The sequence below is a fragment of the Corvus cornix genome, chromosome 14 (assembly GCF_000738735.6).
Source record: "Corvus cornix cornix isolate S_Up_H32 chromosome 14, ASM73873v5, whole genome shotgun sequence".
In the NCBI taxonomy this organism is placed as follows: domain Eukaryota; kingdom Metazoa; phylum Chordata; class Aves; order Passeriformes; family Corvidae; genus Corvus; species Corvus cornix.
In genome coordinates this window covers 9813880-9829795 of record NC_046344.1, presented here as the reverse complement: position 1 = coordinate 9829795, position 15916 = coordinate 9813880, and the positions used below count along the sequence as shown (strand labels likewise).

At 37.2% G+C, this 15916-nt stretch overlaps 1 protein-coding gene across 4 annotated transcripts in view; it reads right to left on the bottom strand.

Annotated features, from left to right (window-relative positions):
• The window catches only part of MRTFB (myocardin related transcription factor B), a 70584-nt gene that overhangs the window by 21628 nt on the left and 33040 nt on the right, over positions 1-15916 (bottom strand). For all 4 annotated transcript variants that reach the window (XM_039560475.1, XM_039560476.1, XM_010392227.4 and 1 more), the window contains 5 exons: positions 6377-6442; positions 5344-5399; positions 4704-4779; positions 3504-3665; positions 2794-2978 (listed from right to left, as the gene is read on the bottom strand). In XM_039560475.1, coding sequence (XP_039416409.1) covers positions 2794-2978; positions 3504-3665; positions 4704-4779; positions 5344-5399; positions 6377-6442 — 545 coding nt within the window. The remainder of the gene's footprint in view (positions 1-2793; positions 2979-3503; positions 3666-4703; positions 4780-5343; positions 5400-6376; positions 6443-15916) is intronic.

Genomic DNA, 15916 nt, shown 5'->3' with positions numbered 1-15916 from the left:
GGTTTGATCCTTCTGCCTTGAAGCCACACAGAGGAACAGCTCCTGCTGAGTGCTTTAGTAAATGGCAGGATTTACCCGGCCCTCCCTACTCACTGAAACATTGTACACATGCCTGTCCTGGGCTCCTGTCAGTTGATGGTGGCAGGCTGAAGATACAAATGTCTCTATTTTTACCCAAGTTTCAGAGTGTTTGCTCTGGAAAGCATCTGATATCTGCACAGTGTTGTTACTTGCTGGACTTTCACAAGAATTGGGAGGGGACATTAGAGGGACTTAGCCTTTGAAAAAAGGTTCTGGATGCTGTATTCCAACATATTGCACCCCTGTTGCTATCCAGTTTAAAAGGCTTATTCTAGTTACGCCAGTAAAATTTTAAAAAGCACTTAGTTTGTCTTTGAATCAAAGTGTCAAGTACCATATTACCATAAGACACAGAAGAATTAAAATGACCTCATGATTTTCACTATTTCTTAATTTCTTTTTATCATGAAGTCCCAACTAAACACCATTTTAAATGTTTGCTACTTCACTTATTCATTACATAATCTTTTACTATTCTGATCCTTCTTGAACCCAAACAATTTGACTTCAAACATACTATTTAGTAACCCTTTATAGGCCAGGAAAACAAATTCATGATGATAGCACAGCAAAACTCTTCAAAATGGGAAAGTTAGTAAATTTTTTAAAAAGCGCAAACAAAACCAAGACAACAAAAAAAGCACCACCAAACCCCCAAATTACTCTTTAATTCACATTGTGTGAAAATCATGGTGTTAAACATTTTCCTACTAACAGAGAGTAAATTACTTTTTCCTTACAATAGACTTTTTCCTTACAATAGTCTTTTTCCTAACCTACACGCAAAGCTTTTTACAGACTTCCCAATTCTACCTGCAAGTGTTAGATGAGGCAATGAGCCATGTACATCATTTACTTTACATATTTTTAAATTCAAAAAACTGGACTTAACAGGTCTTGACTTCTTAACTTGATTACTTCATAAACTAGTAATTATTTAATATGAACAGATCCCTATTTCCAAATAATATGACTTCTGCACCTTTTCTGCTAGATTCCAACAAGAATCTAGCAGGTCAACAAGCTACAGTGAATATATTAAGAAAACAGTTATTCTGTGCCATCAAGCAAAATTCTTCAGCTGTTTTGAAGATAACTGTTTAATATCTTCTGAATTGTGAATACCCCAATTTGATCTGTTTAGAGTATGACTAAAACGCCTAATCCTTACCAGATGCAAATACACTGGGTTAAAGCAAGCTTTAGGTCATCAGTCAACAAGACCTGAAGGTTCTCAAAATTATGTTACATCCTCTGAAGTCTGGAAATGTGCGGAGGAGGAAGCCTTGAAAAGAACTCTGGCTGCACTCTGCTTTATTCAAAACATTCTTTGTATTTTTTTGTAGTAATAAAATTTAAAATTTATCAGAGGAAATTAAAAGAGTAAAGGAGCCGTTCCCAGACACGTCTCCTGTAGAGACCTGCTGTGCTGTTATTCTTTAATTCAAAAGGAACAATAAGGTAAGCATCTGTTTTATTCTGCAGAAGAGCAACTTCTCATTTTAAATGTGGGCACAGAAGTGGCTGTAATATGATATGAAATCCATAAGCAAAGGCTCGAAGTTCTTTCTATCTGAAGTGCTTTTTCAATCAAGTTCAAGTGCCTTACTTTTTGTTTCTGCAATCACAGATCTCTCTTATGCTTCCTACTTGGAAGGCTTTTGGCATGTATTGCTTTGAGCATTTTTATTTAACTCTCCATTAGGAACCTAATTTCTTACTCAGGAATCTAATTTCATGTGGTTTGTTTTCAATTTATTCAACACAAATTATGTTCTCTCAACGTGAAACCCAATTCACATCATAATCTGTGTGTTAGGGAACAATGAAATAAAATGGATGTGCTGTACTTTGTGTCCAGCATTGTTTCTGAATATGATCTTTGCAATGGTGTTTCTATCTACTGTGGTAATATGAAACCCAAGGAGAGTAATTCCAGATCCTGAACCACTCAGTTGTCAAGTGTCCACGGTCATCAAGACAATATAGTCTTTGGAGCATTAACAAGAGCTATCTCTTTTTTACTTATTTAACAGCTCAATTTTACATTACTTTCTGCAGTAAGGAACAAATCCACAGCTCTCTAAATCCTCACACATTTAAATGCTCTGTTATAAAGGTAACATTTTATCTGCCATGACACAGTTACTTTCCTTTCTTTGTAAGTACCTTGAGAAAATACTAAAAGCCTCATAGAAAAATCAACATAAATGTTATTTTGATTTCTTAAATAGTAAATTCCTTAGGCAGTATTTTAAAACTATAGTAAAGAATATTTAAATTATGTGGGAAACCTTTTTTTTTAATGGACTCTTCTGAAGATAATGGAACTGATGTCAACTGTTGTTTCAGCTAAGTGTAATTCTAAATGAGTTCAAGACCTTGCCCAGAAGGAAGACAGACATTAAGTAATCAATAACAGCTGGAGTAAACCATTGCCATGACCTTTTAAACAACTTCTGGGAAAGCTGCAGATCTTCTATGGGTCATAATGAATTTCAGGGAATTTATGGCTTCACTGCAGCCTATGGGAATTTCATCACTGCCACCAGCTAAGCCAGGGTTCTACAGTATGCACTCCCAACTAGAAAAGAGAATCCCAGATATCCCTTCGTAGCAGCAGATATATTCATTCCATGTGAAACATGCCCCATTTCTACAGTGCCAGACCAAAAAACATACTGTGAAGATTTTAACATTTAAAAACTGTACCTGTGTTGATGTAGCAGCATTTGGGGTTATAGGTGAGGGTGAGTCACTTGTTTTTGGCTCACCAGGGGAAGCTGCTGAACCCTGGGATTCTTGGCTGGCTGGTTGATCTGGTGATAAAGCATCACTGCTGTCTTCATCAAATGAGAAATCATCCAAAGCTTGAGGGTAATTCTCTTGTCCAACTGCTAAAATGTTTACATAGAAAGAAACAATGTTTTTTTTAATTGCACAAATTTAATTTAGACATTCATGGCAGAATTAGCTAATTGCTGGAAAATGACCAGTTTTCAGCAGTCTAAACATATGGTACCTAATTTATTGTGTTTGTAATGTAAGCGCCATATTAAATCACATTCAAGGAATCAATAAAACCAAGTGTGGAGCAAAAGTAGTTTTAGTAAGAGATTAAAAGGTACATTCAACAGATGTGGAGTGTACACAGACACCTATGGCAGGCTGAGAAATGGCCACAGATGTTTGATTACTTTGTAATAATTTTTATTAAAAAACAAGTACTTTCAAAATTTCATATAAAAATAGGATTACTTTATTTAAATGATAACGGAGTTTAGGTCTCAGAAACTGAGAGAGTTAAGTAGTAATAAACTTAGCATATGTTATCTTCTAGTGAACTTAACCCTCAGGAATTAAATTTTTATTTTCCACAGTGCCATGTAGATCGCAGACAGAGCTGTGAGACTTCTACTTGCCTATAATGGCTTCTTTAACACTGGAGTCTACAGGAAGAATATTTTTTTCTACCAGTTCCATAGGGCCAGGTCTCTGAGCAATCTTCTCATTCAGATCATCTGCCAACCGAGCTCTCTTCAGTTTCATCTGAGTGGCTTGTAGTGAAGGCTCTGCAAAGGTCTCTAAAAGAATATATTGATTTAAATATTCTGTTCCAACTTTCCCCCGATTTCATGACAAACAACATCGTCTTGTCTTTGCAATAACCATTCCACCTTTATCAAAGCCGTCAAGTACAACTCTGAAAATTCTCAAATTAATAAGCAGAAATATGACCTTGTTTTTCAAGAAATCTAATCTCCTTTATAACAGCAATAAGAAAAGGCTTTCATAAACATCTCTATAATGTCCAACAATAAAGCAGTGAATATATAATAACAAATACCAGTTATAATATAGAGCATTTGCTGCTCTAACGGTTTTCCAATGTGAGCTATGGTAAAGGTTTAATTAGTCCATTGATTTTTGGGCTCTCTCTTCACAAATATCTTTTAAGTTTACCTTAAAAATATCTTCTAGCAAAAATCTGAGTCTTTAGAATTGCTTTTCAATAAAATTGTGGAGATTGTCAATATGGATGTGATCTATCAGTAATCAGGCTCCTACCAGGATTTAGTATTCAAATACCTGTTTGGAAAACTAATGGCTATTGAGTTTTCTTGGATTATGGTTATTTGGTAATTTCTGTCCTTGAAAAACTCATGGTGAAACACAGTAATCCAGCCCCATCCATCAAGAGACTTGTTTCCAATCACCTGAGCAACAAGGAAAATAATGAGGCAGCGTAACAGTCACACTTATTAAAGGTTCTTCAGGGCTGGGGGGGAGCACAAGGCTGTCAGGTCATTTTACGGCATGAGTAGAAACTGAAGCAATATAAACACTCCATGCACACACACCATGCTATAATTACCATTATAGAATAAGAACAATATGCAACAGCAAACAAATACACTGCTGAGAATACCTACACTGCCACAGATGTATCTATTACTATAGAGATTTAGAATACAGACTACCACAGACACTGCAGAGGTAGAGAAATAGAGCATATAAACCTTTAGAAATAATTCACATCAAAGTGTAATTCAGCGAGACAACTGAGAGCACAACCAAGTCCCTGCTGTGAGCAGCTCCAAAGGCCCAGAGCTGGCACGTACCTTCCAGGATGTGCATTCTGACCAGCTCCGAGCGGTCCGGCCTGCTGCGGATCTTGTGCTTCAAGAAATTTTCAGTCTTAAAAGAAATGAGGAAACAGCATTAGCTACTGTTCACTTAAAAACTCAAAGCAGTTTGATAAATCGCCTGCATCCAATCAATGAAGAGCTGCAGTTTCATTCTGATGGGTGGTTATCACTGTCAGAACACGGGCAGTAGAGGGGTTCCTTTTTTTGTTCCATTTTCCTAGCAGTTAAGCAGGGCTGATGGATTTCCAGCTTCCCCAAACAAGATGGGAATGTTTCTGGATTTGATCCCACACCACCACATAACCACAATAGTATAGATTTTCTACAGAAATACTGCACAAGCATCATCTACCCAAGTATCCAATCCTTAACTGGAGGTAGCTATGTGTTAACCCCCCGTAAATTTAAACCCCTACACTGATCTCTGAAGGCTTAGAAAAGTTCCTCTCAGATTTGACACCCGTATTTTATTTTAACGAATTCTCCCAAAATAAAAGCACACATTATTACTGTAATGGTAAGAATTTTTCCATGTACTCAGAGAATTTAGTATCGCAAAAAAACGACTATCCATTTCCAGATGTTAATCACAAGTTTACACAAAGTGGTTTACCCTGGCTCGTTCCAGGCTCTTTATCTGCTCATGGAATGCAGCTGGACTTTTCAAGGCTGTGAAGGGAGAGCAAGAGTTAAACTGACAGGAAGTGATTTTCCAAAGAAATATGCTAACCAGAATGTCTGTATGGGTGTTTAACACCACCTCAGAGTCGTGTTTGCATCTGACCAGGCTTACATTTGATTCCTGCTAGTTGTATTCACCTATATTTAGCATAGATGAGCAATACTCCTATATAGAATACTTGGAATATTTGATTTTAACAGATTATTACTATGTAATGGTTAACTTTTTTGCTATGTACAAAGGTGTCTGTTTATTAATCAAAACTGTCCCACAGTAGAAATTTTATGGGGTAAGGTTTAGAACGCCAAAATGACATTTAACTTATTTGACTGAGTTGTCTGGCTGTCCATACCTCATACTTGCTGTTATTAGAGAGAGCTGGACCTTCCCTTAAGAACTATGTGTTGATTTAAAAAAAAAAATAGAAAACTGTAGAGGCCTTTAATGTTCAGCTGAGAAAAAAGAATGATAGTTAGCTGCTAAATAGCCAAAAAGAGTAAAAAAAACACTACTCGCCTTGAAATACCATAAATTGTAGAGCGCTCCATCTCAATGCTGTCCACTTACAGATTCTCCATGTTTTCTGTGCACCCCTCATTTGTCGGACAACCCTTGTCATTATATGCTTTAAAAACTGCTGTCTTTGTTATTAATGTCCACTCATTTAAGTAATTCAGTTTATTTAGTAAATTATTCATAATTATTTAAGTAGAGAAAATAAGAGCAGAATCAGACTATGTTTACAAATCCTTGCATTTTCATCATGATGGCTGTTTTCACTGAAACATGATGTAAGCACGGGGAATTTACTACAGGCTCACTTCAGTTATCAAAAGGATCCCACAAGTCTTTTCAAATGCTAGTTACTTTTAATGATCTCACAGAAACGCTCATCTTCATTATCTTATATATTCAATTCATAATTAATACCATAAAAATACAAATTACTAGAAGTAAGTCTTACGTGGCATGATGCCCTGGTCCACCAGTTGTTCTCGTGTCCGTCTCTGTTGCAGCCTCAGCTGAAGTACTGACAAAAGAAAACATTCATTTCTGTGTAAACAGTCTCCTCACAAAGTGCAAAACCCCATTCAAATGATACCAAGTATTGCAACTTTAGAAATACTGTTTGCTGTGTGTATTCAGATCCAACAGTAACCCCTAAGACCCATCCTAGGCAAGAGCTGCTAACACAGTTCCCAGAGATTACTTCCATCCCCTCTTTCATTGGAGTTTGCTGCTTCTCAGTCACATATGATGCTAGGACTGTATTTCCCACATGCAACCACTTTTCCTATCAGCCAGGCCTCAAAAGGGGTGTTAAGCTTACATCGAGAAAACAGTGAGGTAAAAAGATTTTAAACCATAAACTGGAACACATAATAATTATAGAGCCTTATTGTATGTCCTAAGCCAATCTTACATGACTTCACTGTGGTGAAATAGAAATGATGTTTGCAGACCATTTTAGAAGAAAAGCTCTATGTGTTTAGTTGATTATTTCATCTTAAGGGCTTTTTTTTTTTAATATAAAGCCTGATTGTACATTTAAATAAACCTTGCTGAAACACAAGAAACTGAAGAGAAGCGGGATTTTATCTGCCTTACTTAAAAACAACTAAAAGGTGTTACAATCAGGAACAGACCTTATTCTCTCTCTCAACATCAGAAAATGTTGGTTTTTTGATTGAGATGTGTTATGATAATTATTTAAAGGACAAAATAAATCCAATACCATCAAATGTGAAAAACCTGTTTATAAAGCTTCAGAGGTAATTTCTTATGTTTCATTACATTTAATATAAAGTTTCTTATCATTACCACATGAGTAACCAATGTGACGTACATTAAATACAACACCAGAAACCACAAAACTTGGGGGAAGATGTAGACATAAAAGCTTTATACTTTCAAAGATTATGGCTTTTTGTTCCCAGGGGGGAAAAAAAAAAAGTAAAAAAAAAAGAAAAAAAAAAAGAAAAAAAAAAAGTTGTTTCTTTCTTCTACAGTTCCCTTCCCCTTGTTTCTATGTCAGTTTATCATAGTGCTTCATTATCTCTTTGACACATATAGCTACTATCCCGAAGTGAAATTTCATCTTCTGAACAAGGGATGGTCAAGAGAAAAAATACATTAAAGATGTAATATTTACATGCTGAAATGCAGACTTGAGAGTTTATTATGGGTGTATGATTATAGTATGCTGTTCCTATTGTATTTCACAAGGAAGCAAAACAAGCTAATGCATTGTCCAAAACATCAAAATGAATGTAATTTCTAAAAAATTAAGCTAAGGACAAAGTTCATTGTTTCCAGAATTTAAAAGGAACCAGCTTATTTCCTGTTCTGCAGTACAGGAAGGATATTCCTCTGGCTAAAGCATTAAGACCGGGAATAGCAAGTCCTGAAAACAAGGACATTATTTTCTTGTGTCACACAAACATTGAGAGTTCAAATACAAACATTTCAGGGCTGTGGCACAGCAGATCTGTTCAGACTTTACAATATTGTTACACAAGAATCACAAAGGACAGAGATGGGAGAATGCAAAAGAACAACACTAAAATATAAACTGACGAAAAGTCATTCAAACGGTATTGAGTTCCTCTGGAAACTTGAAAATACCTGCTTTAAGTAGGGCAATGTATTTTCCAAGTAATATTAACTGTAAAAAGTTAACTGAAGAATTACTTTAGAATAGTTTGGTTTTGTGTTCCTTAGTTTCCTGTGGCTCCAGGTAAGCCATGACCTCTTGTTAAGGTATCTCTCACCAGGAGGTGCAAACTTGTACTGCCTGGAGTCCTGCACCAGCTTTACTAAATAAGTGTGCATTAAAAAAAAAATCATTTCAATGGAAATGCATTTCAGGCATACAGTATAATGTTGTGATGTTAAGTTTCTAATCCTGGGGTACATCACGAGCACAAAGCATGGAGAAACTCACTGACTGCTGTAGTGTTCACAGGAAAGCAAAAGAACTCTGATAAGTTCTTGTTTGGGGTTCCTTGCTTCCAAGTAGAAAGGTAAGAAAGCTCAGAGTCAGCCTTAAAACTGTATGTGCAATCCCTTTAAAAAATCTTAAATAAGTTTTATCCGCCCAAATGATGTGAAAGACAATTTATAAGCAGGTTGGCAAGACTACTGTATTCCAGTATTTTTAGTCCTGAGTAGATTAAAACTTGTCTTTCTTCTGTTCTTTGCTTAAACTATGCTTTCTTTTACATCACTAGGAGACTGTGACAAGGCTTGAAAATCATGTCCTGCTCTGGGCAGGAAGCTCATCCATGCTAACACCTCTATTTGGTCCTAATTCACACCGTACTTAAATCTGGCTTGCTTGGAACACTAAGCGAATGACAGATGCACCTACCAAATCTTTTACCTAGTTACAGGTCAGTTTTAAACACATGCCTCTGTATTTCAGGCCCAAGATCTTCAAGCAAAATTATCTGCTCCAACATCAGTGATGCCCATAGTAGAGCTGATATATGTCAGACACAGTAAGTAAACCAGAATTAGTATTTCTTTTTCAGTTCCATTACCTGAAACACAGTAGGTCAACAAGTGAAGGCTGGCAATATCACAGCAGGTGCAGGAATGTTAATACTGCTGCGACTCATATACCAAAATATCATAGGCAGGTATCTATTACGAAATAATGCATTTATGGTGATATTCCTGATTTCTAATATGTTTTTTTATCCAGACTTTCTTTTTCACTTTCACAGCTTTCCCATAAAGCCCATTTTGTAGGTGTAGCTGGTTCAGCTATAACTACCTAAGGATTGCTAGAACTGTGCTTTCAATATTAGTAATCACAAGTGGGAAAGAACATTATTATTGAATATATCATACTGAACATTATTTCTAAATATAGAAATATTTAAACTGCTGTGTAGTTTAGGAATGTATCTATGACTTGTGGCTTCAACTATGGTCAGATATTTCGCTTAAGCTTTGCAGAAAGAGTAAAAACTGACCCATATCCTAAATGTTCAGTGTAACAAGAGAATATGCAGACGACTACAGCAAAAGGGAGAGAGGAACAATAAGAATGAACCTGCACATAAACGTTATGTGCTCACGTGTGAAGCTTTAGCATTTTTTAACAAAAACATATAACAAACCATTCTTGTCTCTCATAACATTACTTGTCTGCCCATCATCTGTTAATATAAACTGGGCATTACAAAGCAATAACAGAGGATTTTGAAGTTGTCCCATCTGTATCTGGACAAGTCATAAAAACAGTGGGAAAACTGAGAAAACTAGAGATACAGAAGATACAGAACATGTAGTTATTCACTACTAAATAAGTATCATGAACTTATATATTACATAATAAGGAAAGGACAGCCTGTAGCATGACTAATAGGGAAGCACTGCAGGGGGAATGCTAAAGAAGAGATGACTCATAGTTAGAAAGATGGTATAAGATAATAACTGAAGATTTTGACTTGACCAGAGCAAGGAGGTTAAACAGAAACAGAGCTGGATGAAAACCAGATGTTTGCTTTTGCAATCAACTCCAAAACTAATGTTGAAAATCAGTTTCTTGTCTGAACTTTTTGAGCAGCTGAATGCATTATTAAAGAAAAGAAAATTTTCAAATAGAAAGCAATTGTGAATAAAAACTCTAAATATATTATTTTTAGAAGTTGGGAAGCTAAAAAGGCTTTGCTTTTCAGCCTCTACAGTGACACAAAATAAAAAGCAGAGCTGTTTCTAAGGAAGAAATAGTAACACCCATCTGTGAGTTGCATAGCTTCATGTAGTCAGAGCACACCTGGGTTACAGGTCTGGGTGTCAGATCAGGTGGTCACGCTACAGGTCAGGCATGACCCTTCCATTGTCTCTAGTTACAGACAGATGCATATCTTTATACTGGAGGTGAACCTGAAGTGGGTTTAAAGGAAGGGAACGGGAATGAGGTTTGTGAAAAGCTCAGAAGGAAATGGAGACTCACAAGAAGCAGCTCAAAGAACAGCCAGCCAGATAGGCTGGGAGTCATGGAAACTAAATCACAGGTTTTCAATAAGGAAAATATGATGAAATTATCTTCAGAGACAAGGATGAACCATCTGATAATTGCACTTATGGCAAAGAATTGCTCATTTATTTCTGTGAGAACAGAATGCAGGTTGGTTTAAATCTAATGTAATTAAAGCTAATACAGACTTTGCTTATCATATATATGGAAATCCATAGAGCAAGAGGTTTCTAGAACAGTCAGTGACACACAAGGTGTGGATAAAAGGACACAGCCTAAAAAAATTTTTTTTAAAAATCTAAAAACCACTGAAGCATTACCCTAATATTATATATATTTATATTTTACTACTTGCTCTAGTGTAGGTTGGGGTTTGGGGTTTGGATTTTTTTTCCTTCTTTTGTTTTTCCCCCCTCCCCTTTATTTCAAAGAACCATTTACAGACAAGTCATCATGGAATCTGGGGAAGGGAGAATTTGAAAGACAGAAGGTGCAGGTACTACAAAGCATTCCCCTTGGAATGGTACTTACTCAAACATTGTGTTTAACAGATGGTTCTTATCAGAGTAAATCCATTCAGCTTGTTGCCAGATAGTTTACCTTTCACTTTTACACTTTTAAAATCAGGCAGCTACCTATGTAACATCTAAAATCATACACGATCTCCAAATTAAAGGCACAGAATTAACAAATATTTAGATATGTTAATACACTGTTAATGTTGTTAATACTGTTCCTCCTATTTAAAGTACATGTGCAAAAGAAGGGCTATGTTAACACCACGGAGCAAATGTAGTTGCTAAAAGAGAGTACAAATATTTTGCACTTCACATTATCTAGCAGGAATCCTCCTTCACACCACTGCAACTCTAAAAATTGTCTGTGAACTGCTTCTGAATAAAAGCCATGCACAGAGAGGTCAGTCAGATTCTTGCTTTGACTGAGGGAGAAGGGAGGATATTCTCTTTTGTTTTCAACTAAGCATACAATTTTAACACTTGAACACCAGGTGGAGAGATTCCAAAATTTCCATGTGTTTTCTTAAGTCAATAAAATGATCATTAAAGCTTGGATAGCTTATTTAATGCTTACTGACAAAACAAAAAAGCATAATCCCTCCTCACACTAAGAACATCTGGTTATCTGACTCTCATAGTCAGAAGAAGTCTTGTGACTGCACTGGAGGTAGAGATTTTTCGCCAGCTGAAAAGCTGAGTGCCAGAGGCTGGTGCTCCCACTCTTAAACACTCTGGTGTTAGCACACCAGGGAATCAACACTTCTCTAAGCCAGGGAATGGAGATGATGGGTGCAGAAGGGGGAGGTCATCTGTTAACCAATGCACTTGATTATGTGGAAGTGTATTTCTGTAAAGCAGTAACTTTTATAAAGCCAATAGCTCTGTTCTCACAATGTGAGTCCTGCTCAGGTTCACACACACTGTGCCCTAAAGGGGCAGGGATTGAGGATAACCAGAACCAGCAGCTCCTCAGTCTCCTGCTGAAGCACTCTAAGGGGGTGACTGCAGGAGAAGTGCCACAACCAGGCACTTGAGGAGACACAGCACGTTTTGTATAAACCCTTGGAAAGGCAGCAAACAGAGCGGTCTGAGCATGTCTTACTCGCTGTGAGCGGCAGAATGAGTGAAATAAAGTGTATTATTAAGTCACCTAGAACAAACAGCTTTTATCAGAGCTGAGCAAGTGATTCCTGTTACGAATCTGTAATGTGTATCCTATAGAAGAGCAGCCTCAAAGTAGTACTACATAATCACAAGCACTGGAATGTAAAGAGGCCAAAAATAAATTGATAGTTGTCCTGCAGGAACAATGCTATCTACACTGATTGACAAGCTTTCACCACTGCTTCTTGCCTTGAAAAAAAACAGAACACATACTGTGCACAGTTCTAGTACTAATAACTCCACACCTAACACAGTTTATTACAGAGCCTATTAATTTAAGATCAAATTTTATCTTTTTATAGAAGGTACTAAGAAACAGCAAATAGTTGTTGCCATTTCCCAATTACACAGCTGAAACAAACATTTCACCATGGACAAGGGGTCCAGCAGATACCACACAGTCCTTTCAAATTGCAGCAAGAAGAAAAACAATGCATCAAGATTTTTTTAATGTTCTGTATGTAATAATCTCATTCTTTCTCTCAAAGTTAAAATCCAATGGATATTACCTATTTAAACCTTTAAAACTGCAAGTAAAAATGAGAAAATGTAATGTCCAACATTCCGGCATACCCCCTTGGAAATTTCCAAGAGCAGCAGAAACTCCAGCGCAGGCTGCTAGGCTGGCTGCCATGGAAACAGACAGTGCTGGAAACACGGCCGTTTCCTTTAAATGAAAAGCTGTTAAACTGAAAGCCTCCATTTCTTTCTGCCAGCTTCCAACAGCTTTTCTGCAGCTGGTGCCCCTCGGACACTGAGGCCAAAGCACAGCGGGTAGAGGCTCCCGGCAGGTGCTGCAGTAGCACCATGGCACCGGGCACAACAGATGGACACAGAACTGTCCCCTGGGCTGAGGAACTTGTACCCTGAACGCGAGTGTGTGAGCAGCAGGGTGGCGGCGAATAGAGCAGAGAATTCATCAGGTGCAGGTGAACTACAGGAGTGATCCGAGCATCAGCTTTGTCCTGGAATTGTGGCCCAGCTTCACAGGGCAGCAGTTACAGAACTGCAGAACCTAAGTACCAAGAACTCTCTGTGCATCCTGCACTTGTTACCCTGCACCCCAAACCCCACCTGCTCGCACCCAAAAGTTTGCATTTCCTAAACACCATAATTTTAGGTTAATCTTCCAGAGATAGGTTTTGCTTTCTCCTGAGCTGTGATTATTTCTCCCTCAACTCTATGATGAGGTATTGTACTCTATTTACAAAAAAATAGTTAATCTTTCCCACTAGTATTTGTTCTGCGAATAATAAAAAAAAATAGTAGAAAGTATATTTTGTATAGTAAGTAAAAGAGCAGGTGATATGCAAGGTACATACTTCAGGAAGGTTATGGAATATGGTAGTTTGCACATGGTATTACACATTCCATCAGAATCAAAGTCAAAAATTCGTTAATATAATGTTCACTTCATTTATATGGCATGTCAAAGAAGGAGAGGAGGGAAAACCATGAAAATAGCTACCTGTAATTTGTTGGAAGTGATTTTAAATAAGTTGTACAGCATTTTAAAGATAAAATGCATTTAAAATTGGGGTACTCATTCCCCATCAGCCTGAAGATGGTAATACAGTATGTTAAATACTCTCAATTTTAAAACAAAAATAAGTCATCACCAATTCATCTTGTAAAAAATACCAGAGATAATCTAATCATGGGTGAATATGTTATGCTGGGTTCGGTCTTCCAAACTTCCATGTACGCCAGGATATAATTTTTAAAAGGAAGTATTTTACTTAGTTTAACTTGTTTTTGTTTAAAAAAACCTCTTAATTACTTGTTATATAATTTTAATGTTCTTTTTTCCATTATTGTATAAACGATTTTTCTGCTAAGATTATATTCAAAATAATAAAGAAAAGTAAAACAGCTCTTTTCCATACTCATTTTAAGCAGTTGTTCAGACATACTTCCATTTCATCTTAGAAATGTACTGTGTAAGTGTAAAGTATGTGAGAGGAGACTACTGAGGGCCATTTCAGATAATCTCTCCAGAATTCTGGAGAGAAGCCCTGCAGGACCTCCAAATCTCTTAAATGACACCACTGTGAGTTAAAGCTTTTGTAGCCAGTGCTGATGCTCAAGTAAACGCTTCCAGCATCCACTGAAAGCAGAAAATGAAAACCTGGATGGCAAAGAGAGCTCCATGTAAACTTAACATTTGAAACAAACATATGAACTATAACAATATCATTAGCTGAGAGGCTTAAATGACTAGGATATAGGACAATCTGTATTGTATCCTATTGCTATGGAACATGTTGCTTAGAAACAAGCCAGAACATACACAAGCCTCCAAACAAATTACTGGGATGTCTGCTGGGATGAATACATATATATGCATGGATATGTAAAAAGCAAAATCTATACTTTTCACAATTGTTTACATCTCTAAAATGAGAAAAATCATGACCATCTTGGGTGAAAAGTCTCAATAAACTAAAGCTTATATTTCCAATTTCTGTAAAATTGCATAACTTAAGTATATTAACAATAACATTTTCTAATCTGCAAGTACTATTCTGCTTAGTACAGTCTTCTGATTTTTTAAAAAATAATCTGCATTTCCTCAAATACTACTATTAGCCAAAAAGTGTACTTTCAAGGGACTCATGAAACTTGAGCTTAAATTCTACATCTACTACAATTTCCTTTGTGATAATTTGGAGTGTATTAAATTGAATGATGACAAATGATTTCCAGCCAAGCCCCCTCCATTGTCCATGCTATTCCTAGGCACAGCGAACAAAATGCACACCCAAGCAGATTCTCCAACTCAGGAGACTACACATTAATTCAAAACAGAGGAAGGTGGATTGCCACTGAGCTGCCTGATTGCAGACGGGGATGTGAGCAATGATACTGAGTCAACTCTGCTACACAGGCAGCACCAGACTCTGCAGATGCTCAGTGGGTGAGTCCAGCCGATCACAGAGATGGGGAAGTTGCTGCATTGGGGAGGACCCTGCATTACAGGCTGAGGCTCAAACACGTTGTGTTGGATGTGACAGGAAAGAAGAATCCCCCAGCAGAGCAGCAAAGCGGACAGTGGTTTCAGAGTGTGGTTTCCTAACTCAGTATGACCTAACACAGGATTACTGATGGAAAGCCAATGGTCTGCGCCTTCCTCCAACCCCAGCTGCTTCTGCTGCTTCCACCCTGGCAGAGATGCCTCCTGTCAGGTCTGTGCTCTGCCCTGGATGCAAACCAGCACCATTAAATAAGTGCTCTTCAGTAATACCTGGTCACTGATCCCACTCGCTTCGGGCTGCGTAACTCCCTAATGCCAACATGAGAAAGAAGCTGGCAGTAAGCAGGGTAGGGCTGGGGCATTTCCTCCAATGCTACAGGATGCTATAATGTGTATCAATAGCCTAAGCAAACAGTTGGGCTGGATGGGAATACACCTGCTCTTGGCAGCAGCAGTCTTAATCCTAACCTTTTATAAAACTTCAAGAAATCTTATAGTTGCCATAGCAAGTTTTTTATAAGCTCTTGGTTAGCCACCATCATCTTCTAATTGTATACAGATTACATACAAAATCAAATTAGTACATTGTAGTCTTGGGTTTATTGAAGTAGTTAAGCATGTGTTTATTATAATGGTATTACAATATATTTATTATTCATTTAAGTGCTACACTGAAGAAGAAAATTCTGTGGAATAAGTGCTGATTTATTTTTACGACATACAATTATCCCACTGACATTTAAGAGACTGTTTATGGTAGAGTTTAACACAGCCCCTCAGGATCAGTACACGGAATTTACAGTGCTTCCTTTATTAACAAAGGAATAACATTTTTTTCGCCAGTATTTTTCTCATTAT